Source organism: Anser brachyrhynchus (genome assembly GCF_964034855.1).
Source record: "Anser brachyrhynchus genome assembly, chromosome: 1".
NCBI lineage: Eukaryota > Metazoa > Chordata > Aves > Anseriformes > Anatidae > Anser > Anser brachyrhynchus.
In genome coordinates this window covers 100,478,640-100,504,268 of record NC_137694.1, presented here as the reverse complement: position 1 = coordinate 100,504,268, position 25,629 = coordinate 100,478,640, and the positions used below count along the sequence as shown (strand labels likewise).

Sequence of the window (25,629 nt, the reverse complement as noted above, 5' to 3'; positions counted from 1 at the left end):
AGCAGACCGATTCAGCCCTAGTAGCCTACCATTGCTCCCACCTGCCTGCACGCAGTGCTCCCTTTCTTCTCTCATTGTTCTCCCTTACACAGAAGGGATAATTTCTGTGACCCCATTGTGCTCCTTTTCCCGTTCAGTCCTCATGTTGTCATCCCTTCTTAGCAGCCAGGGCGAGGACCAGGCCCCCTGCTGTGGCAAAGGACCACCTGAAAAGGCCTGTAACAAGCAAAACGTAATAAGCAAAGTGCTTCAGATGTGGCGGCCAGAGCCAGAAACACGGGATGCTTCTGTTGTGCACTGGCTGCGTGTTAGATCTGTGTTAATAGAAAGGGTTTTGTTTTTGTTTTTGTTTTTATTCTCTATTGTTAGAAAGAAAAACATCTTCACAGTGCCAGGTAGAAGAAAGAACACGGTGAATAACCGAGGTGAGATCATTGTGTGACTCCACAAGCAGTCATGAGCTGCTACAATTGAAGGAAACTATCATTTACCACCTGTTATTTAGCAGACGGGCACAGCTGAAACGCAGCACCACTGGAGACTTTATTGTTTCCCTGTCACATCCTAGGAGGCTGAGATACCTCCCAGGAGACCACTAATCGCCGCTGGGGTTGGGTGTTGCTGGCAGCACGGAGCGAACCTTGAAAGCTTTGGTGGTTCAGATTAGCATCAAAGAAGCTGAACGCTTCCCCTGGGTTCCAGGCCGTGCTAAACCTTTAATAAAAATAATACAGCGAGACTGTATTAAAGGAAAGAGCAGGCAGGCTTATTGGATACATCTGGCATGACCGGTCGCCTACCTAAAATTAGCAAAACTCCCGGTATCCTGTGTCAGCATGCACTGGGCTTGTGCAAACCCCGGCTGGATTCCTCAGGAGCTCTGTCCTCCGAAGTGTCGGTGTGGGACACAGGTCCCTTGTGGTTTTTGCTGAAGAACCACCAAACTTTGGAGGACATTAGTCAAAAAATCAACATTCAAAAAATTGACGTTCATCAAAAGTGAGGACTGATAAAAAAAAATGGTTTCCAATGGAAAATACAAGTAGAAAAAGCAATAAGCAGTAAACTATGGGCTTGTTTGCTTTTTTCCCATTTCCCACGTGATGGTAAAGGAAGGATTTCAGTCTGTGGGCAACTCTGTCGAGGATGTCCACCAGTCTTCCCACCAGCAGGCCCTCTGGCTTGCCATAAGGAGTGCTTCTGCCTGGAATTTGCCAGTGTCCCACAGGAGCTGTGTACCTGCTCCTGTCCCTCGCTAGAGAGGGACAGGGGATGATTCACCACGTTTCTCTCTCTGTCCAGCTACTGAAACTTGTCAAAACTTAATAGCCTGAAGAGTCCCAACCCACTGATAAATTCATTGCAATTTGCCAGTAGGCCTAAAAATTGACAAAGTGGGGACAGTGGACAGATGAACACACACGCTGAATAAGCCTCATTCCCTCAGGATATCGCTCTCAAAAATGGGAATGATCCCAACTGATTGGAGAGGATCTTGTCAAAGATGAGGCAATTGTTTGCCTCACATTCCTGGGACCGTGTCCGTGTGGAGATCCTCATTTGCCACAGCCAGATAAGTGTTTGGTGCCTCCTCCACCACACCACTACGCAGCTGCGTGGCGTTGACCTGCTGTTTTCTTAGAAACCCTGCCCTGCCTCTCTTTCACCTGACGTGGTACCTAATTCTTAATCTCCTGTGTTCCTCCTGGTGCCTTCCCCAGAAAATAATAATTAGGAAAGGGTGTGGGAAACCAACAGGCCTCCGTCCCACATCTGATAGAGCTCCAGCCAGCTGCCCTACATTTGCGGCAGACCCAGCCCCTCTGCCCCATCTGCAGACAGGCTGATTCCTACCACTGGCAATATGCAGAAAGTCTTCAGAGAGTTTTTAACACTCTCATCGTCCTGCTTTTAACAGGAGGAGCAGAAGGGACGGGGGCAGCTAAAGCACACCGGCTGTTCCACTGCAAGCACCAGCTCATTTCTTGTGGGGAAATTGCCGAACCGTGGCTGCAAGGTGGTGACGTCTTGGGCCCAAGCCTCCTGTAACTTTCTGACCTCCTGTCGGGTGAATCTCGGATTACTTTGCATAGGAAACAGGCAGGGTGAGCAGGGTGTTGCTAGCAAACCAGTTTCCACTGGTGGGAGTGAGCTTGAGTTCTGGGCATGGTGGAAACCATGCTGCAGCTGATATTCCTGCCTTGGGCTTCTTTAAGTGCCATGGCTTCTGCTTACAAGAGGATGTAAGTCTTGTGTCACTAGTAGGTACTTTTCTTCTACCCTGTCCTTAAAAGTTTTCCCCTGGATTCCTCTGTTTCTCACCACTTTTGCTTAGTCCTTTCCTCACCTGGAGCACTCCTAAGGTCTTGGCATGTTCGCCTAGCAATGGTGGGACCCACGTCAACCAAATGCAGGCTGTGGGATCATCTTTCTGAGAGATTACTTCCAGTCTCAGATGATGCAGTGCTGTGTCCTTCCCTTGCCCTGGATGGGGCAGCACAAACTGGCCTAATGTTTTGCTATGGCAGGAGTGAGTTAAAAAGGCATCCTAAAGCAATTCACAGCAACATAGAGGATAGGTAAGAATGGACATGTCAAGAGGTGACCTAGTCCATGCTGCTGTCCTCAGCTAACCTTTCCTGGCAGAGACTGACCAGCTGAATGGACAGTCTTCCAGGATGTGCTGGGAGGAATGCAGCAAGCAGCGGGGAACTGCCCCGAGTGTAGCTCTTAGGCTCAGTTTGCAAGAGTGGTCCACACGTCCCCAGGTGCCTTAACAAGGCACACAATTATAGTGGGCAGCTTCTGCTATGAGACAATTTCTGAAATGTTGCACACCCAACAGGACGGTGTGGCAATAACAAGGGAGTGTTTGAGGTTTTGGGAACCTCAGAGAAGGAGAACGTCCAAGTGACCACCTCCAAGGTCCTGTTCCTGTGAGCTGGAAGGAGAAGACAGGAGCTCCTGGAGGTGAAACCCACGGCTGGTGTTTGCGGAGAGGCTGCGCTCTGTGGTTCACTCAGCCCTGGTCCATGGGGATGGAGCTGCCCAAGGTCCAGCACCCAGGCCCTTGGACTGGAGACTGGCTGGAAACAGAAGGAAATTTTCAACTAACCCCACCAAGAGGGTCTTCTAATGGGCAAAAACCTCTACAATTTAAACTCGAGGGGCCATGGACTAAGTGGGATGAGTATGTGAAAAGAAGAAACTAATCATTTAAATTCCAGAATAAGAAACTTAGGCAGTAAGAGGAAAAAGTGGGGAAAAAAAAAATCTCACTTATGAGAATAAACAGCACAAAACTGGTGTTGCCTAAGCGTGGCCAAATGCTTTCTTCAGCTGAGACGTTACAATCGCTGGCTGCCGCATGCTGAGAAAGGAGATAGCAAGTGAAAGAGATAAAGGTGGTGCTTTATGTTAATGGCAACGTTACCTGTTTTAGAGCTACAGGTAATTCAGAGCAGACTGTATGTAGATCAGCGTGCTAATTAGTAAAGCCCAAGAGGGAGTACTCCATGCATGCCTGCGAGGACAACTGACTGCCTCGTCAAACGAGGCCCAGGATGGATGTCTCTCTACAGGCTTATTTGCCATGTGTGAAAAGAAAACGGTATTTGCATAGAGAATTTAATTCTGGGACACATCTGTAGAGACTGCCTGCAGGCCACAGCGAAGCCTCTTGAGAGTTTCTAAGGGTGCTGGATTATAATTTCCCCACGGAGGAGGTATCCATCCGGCACACACCTTTCACATTTCATCGTGGTGGATAAAGAGTTCGTCACGGCCCCAGAAGCAGTTAGTTGCCTGATTGCAATCAACATCAGCAAAGTCAGGACAATCATAGGTAGTCGGATAGGAATTTGGCTTTTCAAAGAGAGTAACTTTCCCAAAACCGAAGAAAATAAAAAGTGCGGTTCATCCTGTAGGAAACTTGGTGAAATTTGTCTGAAAATTGGGTAGCTTGTGAAGAGTTCAGCAGATGACCAAAAGCCATAGTTAAAACAGAGGCTGGTTTTAATTCCGTCCTGTGCAGCACTCTGAGTGTGAGCTCTTGGGGATGGAAATCCCATGTGGGATAAATGGGCTGAAACTCTGCAACTTGCCTGAGAGGTCCTGCTGGATGGTGGCTGGTAAGTAGGGGGTCTCGTTGCACAAAAATCAGCTCAAGGCCAACTTTTTAAAACTGTCATCTTAAAGTAAATATGAAATCATTGTTGGGCACACCTTGGAGCAAACAGGATGGGTCACGTCACCAGAAGGAGGTGCTGTGCCTTGGTGACAGGAAGGCTCCAGGGAGCACGGTAGGTAAAAAGGTGCGCAGAGGGAGGAAGAGTGGGTGAGGTGCTGGGGGTGAAGAACCAGGGGAGACGTGAAGAGGTGACTTATCTTTTGTATCAGGCACTGAAACACCCCCGGGTAGCTCCACAGTCTCACTTTTCCACGAGATATTTAAAAGAGGATGGAGAATGAGCCAGGCCGAGGCGTGGAAAACAGCTGGAGAAAAACACAAGAAAAATGGGTGACCTTGGGTGCCACCACCACGGCCTCTGTGACAGCACCCAGACCGTGGGTGGCTGCAGAGCTGGAGGAGGCGAGGTCCTGCTTCTGTTGGGCAAGGAGTGAGAGACGAGGTGAGTGGCAGCAGAAACGTCCCTGCTCCAGAGCTTTGATTTTGAGAGCTAAACGGAGGAGTGAAGCCGAAACGTGCACAAAGCGCAGATTTCCTATTATCACTGCTTATGAGGAGTTCGTTATTATTAAGTATGAGTCACCGCGACAGGCCGAGCGCTTTCTGTTAGGAAGGAGAGGAACCAGAAATAACGCACTGACCTCCTGTTCCTGTGCGAACAGTCAGGTTCGTGCTCTCCTCCCTCCGTGAGACATTTCAGTTCATCATCCCGGTTTTACGGAGGCGGAGACCGGATTGGTAAATCCAGTCTGCATGCCTGAGAAGTGACCGGATTTCCAGAGGCACGGGGAGACTGCAGGCTCTTGTTTTAGCCACTGTGAGCTGGGAATGCTCTGCAAATCACGGTGCCACTTTTGGGGCCGTAACACAGCGTTAACCAACGTTGGGGTCCCCGGCTTTCAGACCACTGGGTCTGGGCAGGGTCTAAGCAGAGCGCCTGGGTCTACCAAAGATTTCCAAGGGGTTTTTTTTGGAGGGGTGGGAGGTGCTGCTGGGGCTGGTGGCCACGATTTGGGTGCTGGGGACCTGACAGAGCTCCTTGCAGGCTGGGGAACTGACGGGTCCCTGCACTTAGGACAGCACTGAGCGGCACCGCCGGGCCCTACAAACCTCCCCGCTCCTGTGCAGACCGAGGCCGTGCCCAGTCCACAGCTCTGCGGGTTTGGGAAGCAGCAGGAGTGAAAAAATTAGCACGGTTCATGCCAAGGCCTGGCGGAGGCAGCTAATGAGGTAAACAGAAGCGCACGGAGAGAGAAAACCTGCGTGGCCCAGCGCCTGTCCGCAAGCAGCGCTTTCCAGCGGCGCCTGGCACCGTGCTCCGGGCTGGGACGGAAACTTTGGTGCTGGCAGCGGAGCCGAGATTTTGGCGAAAGAAGCCGGGGAAGAAAAGTGGTAAAACGGAGCGGGCAGAGGCCGAGAAGTTAATGAGGCTGGGGGACACGGAGGAGGGCAAGGGGCGGCGGGGGGATGCTGAGAGCGGGCAGCGGGGCCGTCGGGGGGCACGCAGGGAGATCCCCCGGCTACTGCTGGCCACGGGGCCTCGCTCGCCATCCCCGGCCGGTTTTTGGGCTTGGAGGAGCCGAGCCGAGCCGAGCCGGGCGGGAGGAGCGCGGCAGCCCCGGCCCCTCCCCGCAGCCCGCCTCCGAGCCGTGCCGAGCCGTGCTGAACCGTGCTGAACCGTGCCCAGCCGTGCCGGGAGAGCGGGTCGGGCGCTTTCAGGTGGGTCCGGGGGCTTTCCTCGGGGTGGTCGGGGGGGAGAGGCCGAGCCCCCGCTGCCCTGCCCCTGCCCCGGTGCTGCCGGCCCCCGGGGGGCTGCGGGGACGCTTTGCGTGCTTGCGGGACGCGGGGCCGGTCAGCCCGCAGCCGGGGAACTGCGGGTCCCCGAGCAAGCCGCGGTGCTTCAGGCTGGCTGGAAGGAGCAGGGGGAGGAAAGGTTGCCAACACAGAGGGGCTGTGGGGATGCCACGCTCCCGCACCGTTTGCTCAGGGTGGGATGCCCGCCAGGGCCAGTGCGTTTCGCCCCGTCTGGGCTCTTCTGGGGGTTGCTGGAGCCAAGACCTGGGTTTTCCACTGCCCCACAGCTGCTCGGAGGAGACCTGGGAAACTGGATCCCTGGTAACGAGCAGCCGTCGCCCAGACGCAGCCAGTGTTGAGTTGCAGCCGGCATCTCTTTTACGTGTCGTGTCCTTCGTGTGCCGGCCTCACGGCATCGCCTCACCCACTCGGTGCCAGGGCGCTGCGGACGAGGCGAGCCTCGTGGCAACCCGCGTGGCCCTGGCCCTGCGTGGGGCGGCTGCTTCGCCCAGCAGAGCGAGGGACCGGGGCGTTCATCTCCTTCAGCGGGGCGAGCCGGGGGCAGCTCCTCCAGCTCCCACAGCCTTGGCCCCGGCCTCGCTCCCAGGGGGGAAATATCCAGAACCAAGTCACCGTAGACCGTTCTGCCTCCTCTTTCAGGGACACGGCCTGTCGCCTGGTTTCCAAAGATTTAAAAGGGGGGAAAAAAATACAAATATAAGTGATGTTGGGCTTTTTAGGGTTAGCAGCCCTCCCTGGGTTTGTGGTGGTCTGCCTTTGCAGCGCTGCCGTCCCAGCCCAGCCTGCGAAGGCACAGGTGTGTTGGGGCTCGGGAGGCTGCGAGGGGCCGGTGTCTGGTTGCACGAAAGAGCAGCCGTGCCTCTCTGCCAGCTCCTGAAATGGAGAGCTCTCGAGGGCACGGCCTCCACCTGAAATGTAGCTTTATGAACATATCCCCTCCGCGGCCTCTTCGTCCCCTGCGCTCGACAGCTCAGCCGCGAACGGCTTCAGCGAGGAGCGAACCTCTATTTTAATTAAGCCATACACACCTCAACCACAGCCTAGATCGCTCTTGTAAATCAGCACCCTAAATGATCGGCCTTTGTTACCCGGTACAGTAACGAGGGGGAAAATTGCAGGCTGCGCCTCCCCGCCAAGCTGCCGAGCATGTTGCAGCCGGGCCGGTGCGAGCACCTCGGAGGCAGGGAGCTGATGGAGCCGGTGGCTACAGCCACCTGCGGAGCTGCTCGGGGCTGGGCCATGCCTCAGAGCACTGCTGGGGGCAGAGCGGGAAGCAGCGGCGTTGAAATGGTGGAAACGGCCTGGGAAAAGGCGGTTTTCCTTCCTCTGAGCATCTCCAGTCTGAAAGTCCGTCCGTCCGCCTCTGCCTCTCGCGTGCCCATCGCTGTACAGCAATTAAGGTGAGAGCGATAAAAACCTTATCAGCTCCCAAGTGGGAGACTGACGAGTCAACTCCTCGCAGGACCATGTGGAGCTTCAAAAAAAAAAATTAAAATTTAATTTTATTTATTTATTTATTTTGCATAGAGGTTTCTTTAAATTCGGGATGGATACCAAAGAACCGAAAAGAGCGGGGCAGGTATTTAACCTCCGTTGAAAAAACTTTATGCCTCAACAACTGCAAGCAGTGCTTCCGCATCTGGAAGGTGGATGTGAATGCACGCAGGACCGTTTTACAGTCGTGGGTGGATAATGGGTGCATGGGAAAGCCAGGGGGAGAGAGAAAGACCGGTGGCAGAGCTACGTGTCCGGCAGACACACAGCCCTGGGGTGATCAGCAAGATCAGCATTCAGAAACAATTGCCTCCGTCAGCTTGGGAGATGCTATCAGAAAGGGGAAGGATGCCTCAAAATTGCAACTGGCTTCAGTAAAGACTAAATTTCAGGTTTCAGAGCCACCCAGCCAGCTCCCTGTGTGCTCGCAGAAGGGAGCAGCTTGTCCAGCGTCTCCCACCTCTGTGTGCAGCAAGGTGCCAACGCTTATCAGCATAGCCTGGAGGTGACCACAGAGGGGACATGGCTGGGGACACTGCCCACTGCAGCACCTTGTGTCTGGGTGGGAAGAAGACATGATGTAGGAGCTACCAGGGACTGAGGCTTTGTAACCCACATTTTAGGGCTGCATGATGGCCCGAGCTTCTTGGCTTTCCTTTCTTTGTAAGTGTTTGCAGGGGAAAGCGTGAAAACTTAGATGCTGAAGTTTTAAATATAAATTAAAAATAAGCTTCAGATACCCTGTGTGTTTTAACTGGAGATTTTTACATAGCTGTGTTGGGGGGGCGTTGCGGTAAGCCTAGCTTGTGATTTTTTTTTGATCGCCTTGGGGTTGGCAATGCTGCAGGTTTCTCAGGTCAAACAAGAAGGGATCTTGTTGGGCAAGAACAGCAGAAGGGAACAGCGCAAACCTTCTCGGAAGAGCCAGCGTTTTCTGAATTGCAAAACCCCATCTTGTGTGTTCATCCTGCTGGAATAGTTCTTGGACAACTCGATGGTTTAAGTGTGGGGTTGGCATCACGTCTAGACGGGACTGTCCCCACCGGCAGAACCCCATCTCCCATCAGTGGTGGCAGCAGCTCCATGGGTGAGCAGGCAGGAGGGGCTCAGCTCCACATGCCATGCTGCCCTGTTGTGTCCTCTGGCATGCAGTAGATGCTCAGGAGGTGGCTGGCCATGCAGGCATCTCCTCGCGCAGCTCTTCCCCACAAAGGTCCTTCTCCAGCATCCCTCCCGCTGCAGAGCGGTGCCTGCGCCGTTTCTGTCAAGGCCGATATGGCCAAACAGGATTGCAGGGCTTCCGAAAAACGTCACGCTTCTGAATGTAATTGTGCTTTTGTCTGCAAATTGACTTCTTCAGTTTTCCACCTTTTGATTCACTGAGCTGTGACATCGCCTCATTTTTGGGGGGAAGAAGTCTCTCCTTCAAAGCTGGATCAAAAAGAATCGGTCGGGGTGAAACGTTCATTCTGCCTGCTCTGGGCTCATGCGTTTTTGCATCAATTTTTCAGCTTCTTTAAGTTTTCTTTTTTTCCTCTGCTTTTTCAGAAAGGATACGAAGGCAAGAAGAAACTTTGAGAGAGTCAAGATTTGCATTTAGACATCACTGTGTTTTTTGCGGGATTCTTATGCTTTAGTATACAGCTGCTCAGCATTGCCAGACAAATAATCTCGGGTCTTGGAGGATCTAAAGAAACAGACTTCCAGACCTGAAGACACTGAGGCGAATGCAAATTGCCCGCATCCAAATGTTTTTAACAACCACTGCTTCCTTTCTACGCTAGAAGGTGGTGGCGCTAATTTTTTTTGCGTGCCGTCCAGCCGCTCGTTTCCTACCAACTTCAGGCTTGTTGGGTCACGTCCACCTGCACGCCGATGCTCGGCCGTGGCCAAAAGTTGGTCACTGTGATCTACCAGCCTGGTGGATATGGGGCTGTGGGGAGCGAGGGGCAGGAGGAGCAAGGTGAGCAGAGCACGTGTCAGGAACCGCAGTCCCGTGGTGCCCTGTGGTTCCTTCTGCTCCAGGCCGTGAGGAGAGGTGGCCACCGGGTCGTGCTTGGGGTCGCCGAGGCATCCTGCAGCAGGACCTTTCAGCCGGCCCTAATTAGAGACAGGAGCTGGAGGGGAAGCGCCTGTTGCGTTTTGGCAATATCCGTGCTACGGCTTGCTTTATCGCATGCTAATGAGCGCTAATTGTCCTCGGCGGCCAGCTTTTTTTTATCAAAATTGCGCGGGAGCCGTTTGCGTAATCGCGTGCCAGCGTTCCCAGGGGGCAGCTTCCCGGGGAGATTCTTCTGATTTCGGATGAGTGCTGACCCCGATGTGCTGGGGCTGGGACTTGTAAGCGGCTTCTCTAAAGCTGGACATCAGCTCACAGGAGCCAAGAAGGATGCCTGCAGCATCTCTGGCACTTGGGTCTTGATTACCCCAGGTGAAGCAGAGCAAGTTACAGAGCAGGTCCTGAGGACCACGCTTCCTCTTAATTTAGCCTTTCTTTGCGCACGTAATGACGGCAGCTTTTCCTAAGAAGGGGCTTCTGGTCTGTGTAATGCTTCTGAGGAGGCACGAAGCCCAGCATCAGTGGGGTGGCGTTTTGGGGGTGCACAGGGCTTCATCTGCTGGGGTCAGCCCCAGGGGGATGCTCGGATAAATATTTTGCCCCCACCTGTCATTACCAGCAGTCACGGAGGGAGCTTTCGCACGTCCTCTCCAGCTCCTAGCGGTGGGAGCCTTGCTTAAGGCCGTGTATTGGAAGCTAATTAAAACCGGTGACAATGGTAATTGGGTTGGGATGCTTGAGGATAAGTATGACCTCATGTCTAAAATGGTAATGAAGCCTACTAAAAACCTCACCAAAAAGAGGTACAACAAGGGGAGCGGAGGCAACGGTGGCACGCGGGGGGAGCGCACGGGTGCCAGGGTGCCAGGACGGGCACGTGCCCGGCTTTGTCTCTGCGGCGGGGGTCCGGTGGCTGCTGTGACCCCGCCGTGTGTTGGTCTGCAGGGTGCCCCGAAGGGTGACGGGATGCCACTGTGCTGCGTGAGGACCTGCGCCCCGCGCTGAGTCGCCGCGTGGCGGAGACGCCCCGAGGGACGCGGGGAGGTGACCGCTCCCCGGCCCGGCTCTGGATGAAGGCTGAGGATGTGCTATGGAGCCGGGATTCAACTGCTCCGACCTCTGCGATGGCAACCCCGGTTTCGGCAGTCAGGAGCAGCAGCAGAGGACGCTGCGGGAGCTCTGCACCATCACAGTCGTACGTACGGAGGTGGGGGAGCAAGAGGGTTCCTCCGTGGAAGGGGATTTGGGTAAAGGGATGGAGAGGGGCACAGGGGCATGGCAGCGAAGCGGTGCCCCCCAGCCAGAGGCCACATGCTGTCCTCTCCTGGGATGGCCTCCAAAAAGAGCCTGGCGCTCAGTGGGTGGCCAGAAGGCGAGGATGCAACCATGACAGCGCTCCCAGCCTCAGAGCTGCTTAGGAGCGGGCCTGGGATGCCCTTCTCTGCCCCTGGCCTTTCCCAACCCCTGGCACTTCAAAGGGCTTTTCAAATATTAACAGAGCAGCATTTAATTAAAAGCCATCATCTGTAATAAATGGCACCTGCCCCCAGCACCAGGCCAGCAGAAGCGACACAGGGATGGATGCGCGTGCTTGCGCTTGGCTCCACGTGAGGCTGCTGGAGGGAGCAGCGGGGCTCGGCCGCCTCAGTCTCTGCTGGGCTCTGCACGAATGCGGGTGTTTAATTAGAAGACCATAAGCTGCTTGGCTCCCCGGGCCCTGGCAGCTTTGCTACAATTAATATTCCACCTGCTAGGGCCGGGATTTACTCTGCTCAGCAGCAGATGAAGTGCTCCATCAACTTCACGTAGTCGCAGACCACTGATGGCTGGGGAAATACAGCGGTCGGTGTGTGGCGTGTGTGTGTTTGCAAAGGGAAAGTGGAAACCACAGTGTGCTTCTCTTCCCTGAGAAGTTCCCAAGAAGAAGTTGCAGCAATGCTTTCAGCAGCAGCCAGAGGTGGAAAGATGCTGCTGGTGGATGCAGCTGGGAGTGAAGTGGGATTTTTCAAGCGTGGTGGGAGGTGGCCCTCATTTGTGCAGCACGATGGGGTTTTTTGTGCAGCAAATCCTGGTGCGAGGTGAGGATGAGCAACCTGCTTGACCACCTGCACCATTTGGTGTGGTCTTCCTTTGTTGGAGAGCCAAAAGACCGGTGCCACCCCACCTGGGAGATAGGGAGGGGGAAGATGAGGTGGGCAGCAGGTGGCAGGTGGCAGGAGAACGTCTCCCCAGGGATCCCTGTGCTCTGCTCTTGGCTGTCTTTCTTTCCTGGCCGAGATTTTTCATTACCAAGCAGCCCTGGGCCCAGCATGGTGCCATCTCATGCTGCACCCCAAAAGCTCTTGAGCTGCCTAGAGCTGGGGTCCCACAGACTGTCCCTGGCTGCGTGGCGGTGACATGGAGCTGCCCTGAACCCTCTTCAGCTGATGTCTACCTAGGACCAAGTTAGTTTTAGTTAGAGCTGGGAGACAGACGGAGCCTAGCTGGGTGTGTTGTTGCAAGATGGGGATAAAGGTGGGGATGGCTAGCAAAGGGTGCCCTACCCTTCTTCCCAAAGAAGTGTGGCAGAGTGTGTCCTGTCTACACACCTCTCATTAGCCCTGCTGGCAGGTCTTGGTCTCAGGCAGGGGTGTCTGCTCAGGGAGAGAGGTTTGAGAGATGCTGTTTCATGTCCTTTCTGGCTGAACAATCATGGCAGTGTAGAGACCTCCTTCGCTGGGAGCCCCAGAAGTGTCCTCTTCCTCCTCACCCCTTTTGCCTTCCTCAGACGTCTTCTGACCGCAGCGGGAAGAGCTCCCCGTCTTTCTCTGCTGCTCTCCTGGGCGTCGTGTGGACGTTCCTGACCGGAGGAGTCCTGCTAGCCCTCTTCTTTCTGGTCTTCACGATTCGCTTCAGGAAAAACAGGTAAGGATGTGCGTGAAGGGGCTGCCGTGGCTTCTCATGGCTGGAGAAGCAGCGCATGGTGTCATCTCAAAGGTGCTACTTAACAAACCATCAGCAGGGGTGAGGAGAAAAAGAGCTGCTTTCCCCTCTGCCCCATGGTCTTGAGAGCATCATTAGAGGAGCACAGCTCCAGGAGCAAAGCCACCGTGCTCTCAACAGCATGCCTGTTTCCCTGCTGCTATGGGGCCACTCCTGGTTTCATCAGAGCAGTGTTGAGTTTGGTGGCCGTCTTAATTGGTTACTAAATTATTTAGGCCCCCCAAGGACATCCTCAGAGAGAAACTGTAAGGAACATGCGTTATTTACTTGCACTGCAGCTGGGCTGCCTGCTGAACCTGGAGGCACAGAGGAGGCCTGTTTGTGCGAGCAGCACAGAGGGCGAGCTGGTGGGTGCTGTCCACCGGGGCTGGGGCACGGGGAGGAAGGCAGGGAGGAGGAGAGACAGGTTGGTCTCCAGGCTCTGTGTGGCTTTGGAGGTAGCAAGAGCCAGGGAAGAGCTCAAGGGCCCTGAAAGGAAATGATTCCCCCCTTCCTGAACACAGTTGTTATGGGTAAAGTTATGGGGGGGGAAACCAGAACCTGAATGTTAATGGCAGCTTCCTGTGTTTGAGCCTGCGCTCGGGGTGGAGGTCCTGCTGCCTGCCGGGAGTGTCAGGGTATGGCAAAAGGACTACGATTTAAAGTATGGGGCCAGGGACCATCCCCTGTGGCCACCTCCGTCCCTGCAACGGGGCCTTGCCCCGGTGCTGCCAGGCCACCGCGCTCAGTAACCGTCACCGCCTTCCCTGCTTTGTCTCCCGGAGGATCGTGAAGATGTCCAGCCCCAATCTGAACGTTGTGACCCTGCTGGGCAGTGGCTTGACTTACACTAGTGCTTACCTCTTTGGGATTCAGGAGCAGAGCCTGCCGTCCAGACACTCGGTGGAAACGCTTATCCAGGTGAGCGGGGCACGGCTGTGTCTTAACACACATGTACGTGTGTGGACACGGGTGGGAGCAACGGGTGCATCACCTCCTGGCCTCCTTACCCCCAGTGCCCCCATTTCCACCTCGTCCCGCAGGTGCGGCTCTGCCTGCTGTGCGTGGGGACCTCCCTGGTGCTGGGCCCTGTCCTGGGGAAGAGCTGGCGGCTCTACAAGGTGTTCACCCAGCGGGTGCCGGACAAGCGGGTGGTGAGTAGCCAGCCCCCAGAGCAGGACAGACACCAGACAGTCCCAAACCAGTCTGGAATGGCTGATAAGCCCGGCGAGTAACTGGGATGGTGCACATGCAACTGGATACCTCAGGCAGAGGTCTGGCTGCACACCTAGCTGGGTTGGGGCTCCTCGTTTATGTGCGGTTGGTGTGGGATGAGCAAAACCAGGTGTCCTCAAGGGTGTCTGGAAGAGGGCCAGCCCAGGTGCGTCGGATCTTCTGTGTGGTGGGAGCACTGGGTGCTCCCCCACAGTGCTGGAGGAAGGGGATAGGGCAGCTGGGAGGGAAATGCGAGCCACTATATACATTTGTGCATACAAAAGTGTGCTTACAGCTTTATGGGGCCACTTTCCAACAGTGAAAAAAAGGGAGGTGAGATGTGAGGTTTTGCAGCGAGGACTCCCATTCCTTAGGCACCAAACTCTGTGTTAATCTCATGAAATGATAATCCTATCAGCTTTTTTTTTTTTTTTTTTTTCCACCTCCACCTTTTTTCTCTCTGTTTGTGATACGGGTGTAATGGATGATACTCTTTTTCTGGAAGTGCCATTTCCTGCCATGGCATTTACCAGCTAGCCATGCAGTCAGGGAGGGCTCATACCTGGTCCCAAGCCTGGTTGGGTCTCCAAGAGCCTGGGAGCTGGAGGCAGAGATGTAGGTGATGGGCTGTAGGTAAGCTGTTGGACTCCGCTCCAGGGGGAAGTATTAGGTTGAACACATCCCTTGGAAGAGACAACTAGAATGAGACCCAGGGGAATGGAGGTTGCTGGTGCCCATTTACCACTGACTGTAACACTTCCTGCGTGTTTGCAGATTATCAAAGACCTCCAGTTGCTGGCGATGGTGGCAGTGTTGGTGTTGGCAGACGCTGTATTGCTCTTGACGTGGGTCTTCTCTGATCCGGTCCAGTGTTTCCGAAGCCTCAGCGTCTCAGTGCGGGTAAAGGGATGAGGAGAGGTGGTGCAGCACTATGCTGTGTCCTGTCTGATCTCTGGGAGCAATGCTGGTGGATGGTCAGGCTTTTGGAGGTGCTGTTTAAAAACAAGACAGACAGAAAAGCCAAAAAGCCTTTGGGGTTCTCCAGGTTGGCTTTGTCTGTGGCCTATTTCAGAGATGGGGTTCAGCTGCAAGATTTCCAGGTCCATGCACCCCAACCAGGAAGGGGATATCTGTTTGCAGAGCTTCGGCTGGCCAAGCAGTGGGGTCTAGTGAATGGTCTTGACCAGTGTGTGCAGGTCATCTGGGTGGCACAGAAGAGGACCATGGCATCCACAGATGCTTTAGAAAAAGGCTTAACCAGCCCCACTGCAAGCAGAATACCAAAATATTCATGATTTAACTGCCCGCCCCAGCAGCACCAGGTTTGGCATTTCCCTTTAGGAGTTTACAGAGGAGACCTGCTCGGATTTGTAGACCTGTCGCCCATCGGTCTGTCCCTGCTCCCAGACAGGGGCAGCAGCCTTCACTTCTGCCTTCCCATTGCCTCCTAGGCGACAGAGAAAGGCATGACCTGTTCAGTGAGCCGGATGCAGTCCTGTGCATCTCTTTATTCCGATCTTTGGCTCGTTCTCATTTTAGGGTTTAAGGTACGTAACCTCTCTATTGATTATTGTGTTGTATCTCACCTCCTCCCAGTCTCACAGCCATAACTGTTTAGCAGCATTTGTAGTTTCTCTGCTCTCCTGAGCTACATGTGCATTGCAGGTCCCAACTGCTCCGGTTCATCTTGAAAGCCTCCCAACTCTATTTCTTCTCATCTTGATGTTTTCTTGCATTCCCTTGTAAAAGCCCTGTTAGCCAGTTTCTCCCTGCCCCACTGTCTCTTCTGCACACACTATGCACGTGCTCTCTCTCCAGTTCTTGGCCTGTAACCACCCGTGCCTCATCTATCTCCTTCCTTAAAACTTGTGTCTTAATGTTTTCCAAAGCTCACTTTTTCCATGAAGCTTCAGTTCAGCGTCTGCCCCAGTGATGCACTGTGCAGCTCAGACCCTGAGTCGTCTGACTTCAAATCAAGGAGGTGCTGACGACAAGTGCGTGGTGTCTACCTTCACAGGATGTTTATCAGCTTAATTTTACCACTGAAATACACTTTCACTGGCGTAACGTTGTATGTGGCCATTCATATTCCAGAAGAGTTAGTTATACTGATGTAACTATATAGGTATAATTATAGCTGTAATTATCCGTGGTCTCATGTGTCTCTGGGTTGGCAGAGGTTGGAAGCATTTCAGCAAGCTGATTTTGATGAACCTTGTGAGATCACAGCCTTCCTTTGCAAATGGCTCTGTCCCCGCATGCAACACAAGCAGTTCCTTTCTGACTCACCGTAATGTAATAGTCATTGACCATCTACCAAGAACCATAGGAATAAGAGCAGAAAGAGACCTCAGGACACTGCCAAGTCCTTCTCTCCCCTCCACTTCATTTTAAAGGCATTAGCCTAGTCTGTCCTCAAAAGACCTTTGGTGCTGGGGATTTCAGACCTTCCCTGGGCAGCCACTTTTGGTGCTACATCTCCATCCCTGACTTTGTCCACAGTTTGTGTTAGGTTTCTTCAGGGCTTAGACGAGTAATGCTTTTGCCTGCAGCTCCTCCAAACTCTTTTTGTTCCTCTCATTCACAACAAAACATTCCCAGTCACAGGTACTCCTCATTAGCATTGCCTTGAACCTGACCCTGATCCTATCTACCGGGTGTCACAGAGGTATTGCTTTAGTGGTTTCTCTGGAGTTAATCTGGATTTACACTAATGTGAGAGTAGGCTCTGTCTCTGCGTGTACATCACACTTCTTATTTTCCAAGGCGTTACTGTGCTCAGCTCCTTGTGAAGCCACTCAGTGCATTATCCTGGTTTTACTGGCACGGAGCAACGGACAGAAATGGCTTGCCAAGGTCATCCATTGAATTAGGAGTACAGGCCTCTGCTCAAGATTCAAAACAACAACAAAACTAAGTCCTGTGCTTATTTAAAGTCCTAATTTACCAGCTGGCAGTGTTTTTGTCTGTGTCTCCAGTAGACTACATGAATATTAAACGGGACTTTGGTGCTGTTATTTTCTCGCTTAGGACTTGGCTTGCCTTTGGGCCCTGTGTTTGTAGGTGAATGTGGTTATCCTGCGCAGACCCTATGGAGCAGATCTGGGTGTCAGCTTAGTTCCTAGGTCTCACTATTGCCGTTCTCCCATGAGAACTCACGGTGCTCTTAAGTCGGGAGTCTTGGCAGTGTCCAAGGATGTGAGCCTCCCCTGCCTGTCAGAGAGTCCCTCCAGCCCATAACCCTCAGCCCATAACCCCCGCAGTGGTCAGCAAGCAGCCACTGCACAGAGGGGTCCAGAAGGGTCTACAAAACATGTGCCACTGGTCGTAAAAAAGGACTGCCTGATGCCCAAATAACAATTTTATATTTTTTAGTAGTAAAAGGCCGACAGCTGCACTTGCTAGGTAGTGCAGGGATTATGTAGGAGTCGTGTGCCCAGTATTTGGGTCCTTGCATGAGCAGGGAATTTGTTAGATGGCATTTTCAAAGGACCCTGAAAGCAGACCACGACCTGTGCTAACAGAGGAGGGCAAAAAATACTCGATGTTGCCTGGGAGTGAGACCTGGGGAGAGGATAGCTGTGTGCAGAGCCCTTCTTCAGCCCCTTCCACTGCCGCTGGCGTCAGGCAGGAAGCGGGGAAGGGGAAAGAATTGAACCAGGGAGTTTCCTGGATTTCTATTTGAAGAGGCAGCAAGGACATCCTCTTCCCTCCAGCCTAACCCCCTGCTTTTTCTGTCTTGCTTTTTCCTTCTGAATGCCCTTCTGAGCCTCCTTTCTGCCCCGTCAGAGGTGTGTTGTTGCAGTATGTCCCACCACCACCGTGTCCCCGCGGGGATTTTCCTCTCCCCTCCATCTCTGCCGTTCCTGCTCCACCACAGAGGAAGCTTTCCCTCCTCTCCCTGCCTCTCCTGGCCGTGCCCTGCCCCGTGGCATGGCCTGGCACCCCGCAGGTCCTGCCAGTGCCACCAGCCCTGCCCTCCCACCCCGCTGCTGCTGACAAAGCATCCCCCGGCCTGCAGCGGCCTGCTGGGCTCTCACCGCGCTGCACAGCGCCCGCCACACGAGAGATCAAAGGGCATTAATTAGGATGGCACCGAGTGTCAGGCTGTAATTATCCCCGCTCTGCCAATCTCTCTTCTGAAGGCAGGCCTCGTCTTCTGCTTGCAGAGCGTCCTGCTGCTCTACGGGACGTACCTGGCCGGCCTGACCGACAACGTCAGCTCCCCGCCGGTCAACCAGTCCCTGACGCTCGTCGTGGGGGTCAACCTCATTTTCCTGGTGGCCGGTGCCGTCTTCTTAGTTCACCGTTTCTTCCGCGCTTGGCACAACTTGCTGTTTGGTTTCACCTCCGGGGGCATCTTTGTGTGTACGACTACGATCAACTGCTTCATCTTCGTCCCGCAGGTACGCTGCCAGCTCTGTACAGAGACCAGCCTGGAAACAGGCATGTTTTTGGGGTTTAACACTTGTATTTCCTGCTGCTTTCCCCAAATATTTGGGCTCACCTGCACAGCTCATCCTCCAAAACCCGGTGGCTCTGCTTCCCCAAGCAAGTCCCTTGAATCTCCGAGGGCTGAGTTTTTTTGCCCACAGCCCTCGGCAGGTCCCCCGTGTCCTCACCTCATACCCCACGTGCACTCTCAAAGGAGGAAACTCAGCGGTGCTTTAAGGAAGCCTTTTGTGACCCAGCTCGGCTCTTCTGCTTCCCACGTCCTCCAGGAGGAGCCCGGTGCATCTGACCGTGACGTTAGTGAGAAAAACGCTCCCATTGTCACAGCGAGAGGAAGCAGTTGTTTACTCAGATTTATGTTTGGAGGAATGTTAGGGCTCAAGGAAATGAGGTGAGGAAAGGAGGAAGAGGTGAAACAGAGGAAAGAGCAGATCTGTGCAAGAGAGGTCTCGGGGGATCTCACCCACATGCATAAACACCTGATGGGGAGGAGGAGGGAAGGGGGAGCCAGGCTCTTCTCAGTGGTGTCCAGTGATGGGACAGGAGACAACGGACACAGTCTGAAACACAGGAAATTTTGTTTAAACATCAGAAAAAGGGTGGTGTTTTTTTTTTTTATTTTTTTATTTTTTCTTGCTGTGAAGGTGGTCAGACAATGGCACAGATTTCCCAGAGAGGCTATGGTGTCTCCCTGTGGAGGGATGCTCACAACCCAGCTGTATGCATCCACGGGCAGCCCACTCCTGTCTGACTGGGGGGGACAAGATGATCTCCAGAGGTCCCTGCCCACCTTGGCAATCCTTCTGGGGTTGGTTGGTGTAACCACAGGGTCCCAACCCAGTGGATTACCAGCTCTTGGGAGCCCTCCTGGGGCGAGCACCAAGCCCGCTGGTGATCCCTGAGCGGGGACGGAGAAGCAGCCGAGCTGCGCTGCACCAGTCCATCCTGCCTTCTGCCTCTGCTCTTCCTCCGTGTAGCCTGGGGGCCTTGAGCATTTTATTTAACTTGAATCTTTTAATTCATCGGCTTGTTTTTCCTAATGGTCTTGCTCTTCTATTGCTCTTCTGAGATCGATGAGCAGCGGGAGCCGGGCTGTGCAAGACGAGAGACAAGAAAACAGATATTAAGTGCTGCTGGTTTACGCCTCGTCACCAACGATTCGGGGACTAGGCAGCGTGTGTGATGCTCTCTTTGTTACAGAGTCAGGGGAAGGGGAGGGGGCTTGTACAGCACGCTTGAAGGTTGCAGCACAGCTCTCTCTGTGTTAAAAGCCAAGCCAGGGACCGGGCAGGGTTCAGACATGTGGGATGCTCAGAGCACTGCTTCGCCACCTCCCTGGCTGCCTGTCCCTGCGCTCATCCGTCACACCCCGCCTTTGTCTCCCTCGCTCTGTCCCTTTGTCTCCTTCTCCCCGAGCGGCAGCTGCCTCCCTCCGCACGCACCGTGCCAGTAACAGCTCCTTGTGCCCCGCAGCTCAGGCAGTGGAAGGCCTTTGAAGAAGAAAGCCAAACCCTGAGCCACATGGCAAAATATTTCACCAGCCCGAGCAGGAGCTGCCACTCGGTGTACAGCGAGGAGCAGCTCTACCAGCTGATAGGGGAGAAAAACTCCATGAAGCGGCTGCTGACGGAGGTAGGGGGCTCTGCCGGCCCTGATGCCGTGGCCATGGGGTCTCAGTGGCCTCTTCGCGCCCTGCCCTTTGTGTGCCAAGGCTTGGTGGGGTGGGCAGCCCTTTGCTACACCCCTGTCCCCCATCTGGAGGGGAAGAGCTGATTGGTTTTGTCCTGTCATTTTGCATCCTCATCCTGAAGTGCCAAAATTTGGGCATAAAACAGATGGCCTGATTTAAAAATATATATATATAAATACATATATATATTATATATATATATAAGTGGAAGGAAGAGAGCAGAAAAGCCTGGTTTCCACAGCCTGGTCAAATATAAGGTGAATTTAGAGGGGAGCTGCAGCCTCTCAGGAAAGCCCCCAGCCCCTGCTCCCTCACCTGCACGCGGGGAGCCACTGTCCCCCACGCCTGAGGGCTCTAGGGTGCACTGGGGAGGAGGAGGTCCCAGCTGGCTCTTGCAGGCTGTCTCAGAGCTCCTCTCTGCACAGAGAAGGGCGACTCATTTTTTGCCCCGTCCACTTTTGAATCCTCAGCGTTTACCTACCCGTGCTTGACACGTTTGTGTGTTCAATGCAGAAAAACGCCGTGATCGAGAGCCTGCAGGAGCAAGTGAACAACGCCAAGGAGAAGCTGATGAGGCTGATGTCTGCGGAGGGCGGCTGCGACCCCGCGGTGCTGGCTCCCTGCACCCGGAGCACGGGGTGGCATGGTGAGCGGCGTGGCTGCGCTGCGGCCGGTGGGGATGTGCCTGGGGACTGCTGCCCCCTGGATCCAGAGCAGGACGGGCAGCAGCCTCCTCAGTTGCTGCATGCATCACCACACAGTCTGGTGCCTTTTAGTGGTGATGCTCAGGATCTCTGGAAATGTGTGAGCCATGAGCACGTGCTGCCAGAGGAGCCTGATTGCTCTCCGGTGCTGCTTTTTGATGTGGGGGACAACGCTGAATGCAGCCCAAAAGATGCCCAGGAACATGGGATGCTTGCAGGGAAGGGGCATCCTCTGGAACCTGGCCAGGACGTCTCAGCTACTGCATCCAGAGAGCATCCCCCCAAGGTCAGCTACGTAAGCAGCGAGAAGCTGCAGGAAATCTTGCAAGATCTGAGCCTGGACGGCAGGACCTGCAGCCCGGCCTTCCCTGCACGTGGGGCAGGGATGTGGGGAGCGCAGGAGGGGTACCCAGCCGCCCGCAATCCCCTCAGCCCCTACCTGACGAGGCGGCGGCGGCATGTCCCGCTGCCCCCTGCCTCTGCCGGCTTCCCCATGTCCCCATCCCCTCGCCCCCGGTGTGCGGCCAGCTCGGCGGTCAGCAGGCTGGGCACACGGGGCCGTGGGGAGCCAGCACGCCTCGCCATGGGGAGGGAAGGCGAGGGAGCTGACAGAGGGCTCCGTTACCCAGCACCATCCTCTCTATCCATCCCCACCGAGGGATGGCCGGAGCCCCAGGGCTGGGAGGCGAGTGGCACGGGCCCAGAAATTCACCACGATGCTTCCCCGTGGGACTGGCGGCAGCGGGGTGCCCCGGGGATGCCAGCTCGTCCCGCCCTGCACTCGCTGTACCATTACCCGGACTCGGACTCCAGCAGCAGCTCCGAGGAGATGTTTCCCTGCTGCCACCGGCCCTGCTGCCAGGCCTGCCTGCACAGCCCCCGCGGCTCCCTGGGCAGCAGCAGCAGCAGCACGGACACGGACACGGAGCCCGGTGGGGCTGCAGGATGCTGGCTGGAGCCCCAGGGCAGGGCTCAGCCTGTTGTGAACTTCAAAGAAGATCTGAAACCCACGTTTGTGTGACCGTGAGCACCCCCGTCCCAAAGGCGAGTGCCCCCTTCCTCCCAAAGCACGCTCTGTGAAAGAAAACACGGTGATGCAAAATAAATGCATCCCTCTGGGATGGAGACAGCAGGAGCACTTGCAGCCATGGCAAAGCCACGGCCTCACAGCTGAGGGCACGATGGAGACTCTGGTGAGGCTTGGTAGTGTCTGAAGCATGAGCGTGGAGTCCAAAGGTGACATCTTTGGAGGTGGCCTTGCGTTTTGTGCAGCTCGGTTGCACAGTCGTAGGTTAGACTCAGGTTGGCGCTGAAGGAAAGGACAAGCAAGCAATCTTAAAGAGGATCTGAAAAGGTTTCTCTCTCTCTCTCTCTCTCTCTTTTTTTTTTTTCCTGCAGCTTGTGTGCCCTTCCGTATGCCTTTGTGGTGGATGAAGTAGCCTGGAATGTTTTAGGTTTGTTTAAATTAATACAGTCTGTTTAATTTTTTTGTCTGAGAAATATCAAAGCAGTAAAAGCGGTGTGCCCGCTATCGTTGGGATGTTTGTGGAGGCATTTCAAGCGTGTAGCTGCCTTCACAGGAGAAGCGAGGGGCTCTGAAACCTGAAGCCCAGCCCACGGAGACCCCTTTGGAGGCAGGATGCCTTTGCTGAAAGGGATGGTAACGGAGGCACCCCCAACCCAGCTTTGAACGATGCACATCCCTCTCACTATCCTTTATGAAGGTCAAGTATCTCACTGTTGTATCCCCTCACCAGCACCGCCTTTTCTTCCCCAGCACTTCTTCTCCGGATTTGCTGAATCCTGCATTCCTAGGGCAAATCGCCAAACCCAATCACCTTAAGAAGAACAATATCCCCACAGCCCCTCATTGTTCCCAGTACGGAAACTCTCCAAAGGGTGATCCCAATTCCCAAATCCCACGTCCTGGGGGCACAGGTGTCCCCTTCCCCAGCTTTGGGGCCGGATGGATGCTAACCACAGCAGGCAGGTGGTGGGCAAAGGGCTGGGGCTGCCACCCGTTCCCGACCACCACTGCTTCCCCTGCAGAGGAGGTGGGCAAAGCAGTGGGGTTTGGTGTCCTGGGGTTTGGTGCCTACCAGGTGGGATATGGCAAGAAGGGGGCTCTGCCTGCTGCGGGTCCCCCTGAGGGTGGGATGTGAGGGGGTCTTCTGTCCTCCTTAAGCATGGTTAGAGTTTGCTCTGGGGCCAGGAGAGATGGCAGGGTGGTCATGGGGAACGATCGAACGCTAAGCCATCTGGAAGCAACTGATATAAAAATTAACTTAAAGTCTTCTAGTGAAGGCAGAAAGATCCTGTGGAGGACTTTGAACCGATGGTTTGTATGGAAACTCTTCATTGGAATTTGGGGCAATTTCTTTGCTCTGTCGGGTCATGAGCAGCCACAAAGGAAAGCCACATGCCAGGGGGAAACATACTTTCCATGTACACACAGAGGGCTGACACCGTGCATACATGCACACGTGTGTGCACACGAGCACTCACTGGTGCTTTAGGCAGCTCCCGGCTCCAGCCTCGTCCTGTGCCTAGCAAGGAGCACGCGTTGGATCCAGGTGGGAAGAGCCAGAGCACCACGTAGTGGACCAGGCTGCCTGCACGTGAGAGGAGAGAACAGCGAGATGGTGGGCTGCCTTTTATTGTCATTAGCGTTATGGGAACTTTGCATCTGGCATTGCACATACACAGGAGCATTCCTGCACCTTATCTTTAGACATCAGGCACTAAATTAGGTGTTTGGTTCCCCAGCAGCTCCTTGTACATCCTTTGGAGGAGCCCTTCTCTCCCCACCACGCGATTCAATGCGTTTTAATTTGGGCTTTGCCCAGAACCCAAGGTTTGTGAACAGCTGTAGGGACGGGGGTGCACATTCTGCCATGGCAGAAAGGCAGACCATGAGAGCTGTGGCAGCAGGACCATGAGTGCCCCAATCTGTATTTTCTTGCTGTTGGCTACAGAGATAGCTCAAAGAGAGCTGTCTCTCACCTGAGGGTCCTGTAGTATCAACATCCCATACAAGCAATGAGGTCCTCTGAACGTTTCCAGCTTTGTGAGCTGCATCTCCAACGCATTCTTTCCCTTCTGGCTCTGCACCTCTCCGGATTCCAGCTACTGTCTGCAAACAGGCTCATAGGAGGAGATGACAAAGCCACCTCAGACAGTGTACTTGAGCCCTGCCATGTACGGTGCGACAGGAGATGCTCCCCAGGTGGCCTGTGAAGGGCCTCTCCCCAGTTCACAGAGATAAGAAAGAGCATTGCTAGCTGTGGGATGTGGCAATGTGGGGAGCAGCAGTTGGTGGCTCTGGGTCTCTAGATGATGTGGGTTGCGGGTTTTGGGGAGGTGAGGGAGCGCCCACATCAATATGGGACCTTAACAGGTCTGGAAGAAGCTTTGTAAGAGTTGTCCTAAAGCCCAACAGCCATGAGGGCTGCAGTGAACTGCTCTTCTCCTGAGCAACGTTGTTCTCCTGAGCCCAGATACCTGGCCAGTCTCTTTCTTACCTTATCCAGTTCTTCACGTGTGCCTCCTCCTTGGCCTCTACCTCTAGGTACTCCTCCAGCTGCTGCTGTTACCCCAAAGTCTGCACTTAAAGCTGGGGCTGCAAAGCTCTAGGTCTCCAGTTGTGAGGCACCAAACGCATCAGTGCAAACTGCACCCTGGTCACAGCCTTGTGCTGCAGAAAGTGGTCTCGTCCTTGGGGGACAGAAAAAAAAATAATAATAAAAACAAAAATAAAAAAACGCTATGGGTCCTGAGAAGGTAGGAGAAATGTGGCTGTTCTAGCAGTAGATGTGAAATAACTTCCTGCTATATTTTATGACCGTGCACTGTGGAAACAACCTCCCCACACACATGGCAGGGTGAGTGCATGGGGCATGCAAACACAGCTCTAAGTTAAGTGTCTTTCCGCATTAAAGTTGTGGATCAAAGCCTCTGGAGCACGCTCACCTCCAAGCACGCACCTCTCAGTGCTCACAGTGAGGGCTCTCGCTTTCATGCCCACACTACCACCTCTCCCCTGTGTGGAGGCGCCTCTAGCTGAGCTGGTCTCCTTCTGTCTCAGGCATCTGCAGCTTTATGTTTTTTGCTGCCAGGGTGCTATCCTTTACATAAGGATTTATTTTATTTTATTTTATTTTATTTTATTTTATTTTATTTTATTTTATTTTATTTTAATTTTCTTTCATTTTCTTTCTTTCTTTCTCTTTCTTTCTTTCTTTCTTTCTTTCTTTCTTTCTTTCTTTCTTTCTTTCTTTCTTTCTTTCTTTCTTTCTTTCCTTTTTCTTTTTTTTTTTTTTTTTTCCCCTGGAGGTTCTTGCAGACAGAACGGTTGCAAGATACTTTGCACCCAGCTATAAAAAGTACCCAGTGATTCAGCATTTACTGCACCGTACACAGACTCCTGTTATCATATCAGCAGGAATGCGGGGCTAGGAGGGATCTCCTAGTCATCGTCGTATTCCCTGGCTATGACAGGCAGTGAGTCATGAAGTTCCCCTTGTTAATTTATCACAGTCCATCCTGGGAGTCACTAGGAGTTTTCTTGGCAGGTTATTCCAGAACCTCATTCTGACGGGGAGGAAACTTATTTGTGATTTCCAGCCCACGTCTTTTCATAGCCTATTTTTATCTACTTGTTCTCATGCCAGTGCTGTCTTCTTGTCAAGAGCTGTTCTTCCTTCTTTAACCTACTCTCTTTTTGTGCTGGTGAAGAGTGTGGCCCTTTCTTCCCAGGATCACTGGCCTACTCGGACAAAAGACCTCCGAGGCCTACTTGAAAGAGTTTGTGAAGTGCTAGATTCAGTCCACAGTCTCGAAAAGCAGATGAGTAGAAATATTCATCGGTAGTCAGGACATCGGAAAGGCAACTATCCTGGGAGTCAGAGGGAACTGAATGTTTTCTCTGAAAGCCTGCAACAGGCCAGGGGTTCCCAGTACTCATCGGGTGCTGGGTTTACCAGCCGTACTTCAGTACGCTCACAGGGCAAGGCCTGTTCATCCCTCATGTTCTGATGTTTCCTCCCAGCAC

At 53.8% G+C, this 25,629-nt stretch overlaps 1 protein-coding gene across 9 annotated transcripts; it reads left to right on the top strand.

Annotated features, from left to right (window-relative positions):
- Positions 1-1,772: 1,772 nt before the first annotated feature.
- Positions 1,773-24,803, top strand: GPR156 (G protein-coupled receptor 156). Of its 9 annotated transcripts, XM_080572189.1 has the most exons (11): positions 1,773-2,017; positions 2,846-4,130; positions 10,503-10,764; positions 12,325-12,461; positions 13,304-13,439; positions 13,562-13,672; positions 14,508-14,633; positions 15,185-15,280; positions 17,903-18,139; positions 19,659-19,817; positions 20,389-24,800. In XM_080572189.1, the coding sequence occupies exons 3-11, from the start codon at positions 10,648-10,650 to the stop codon at positions 21,598-21,600; spliced, it is 2,331 nt and encodes a 776-aa protein (XP_080428315.1). In that variant the 5' UTR covers positions 1,773-2,017; positions 2,846-4,130; positions 10,503-10,647; the 3' UTR covers positions 21,601-24,800. The 9 variants fall into 9 exon arrangements, with proteins under 9 accessions (XP_080428315.1, XP_080428318.1, XP_080428319.1 ...); XM_080572192.1 differs by lacking the exon at positions 2,846-4,130; XM_080572193.1 differs by lacking the exons at positions 1,773-2,017; positions 2,846-4,130 and adding an exon at positions 2,088-2,105.
- The last annotated feature ends 826 nt before the right edge of the window (positions 24,804-25,629 follow it).

Excerpts from the sequence above, each read along its gene's own strand:
- GPR156 (XM_080572192.1), top strand. The coding sequence starts at position 10,648 with ATGGAGCCGGGATTCAACTGCTCCGACCTCTGCGATGGCAACCCCGGT. Across the intron at positions 12,462-13,303 it reads ATTCGCTTCAGGAAAAACAG|GATCGTGAAGATGTCCAGCC; the intron begins GTAAGGATGTGC and ends TGTCTCCCGGAG. Across the intron at positions 19,818-20,388 it reads TGAAGCGGCTGCTGACGGAG|AAAAACGCCGTGATCGAGAG; the intron begins GTAGGGGGCTCT and ends TGTTCAATGCAG.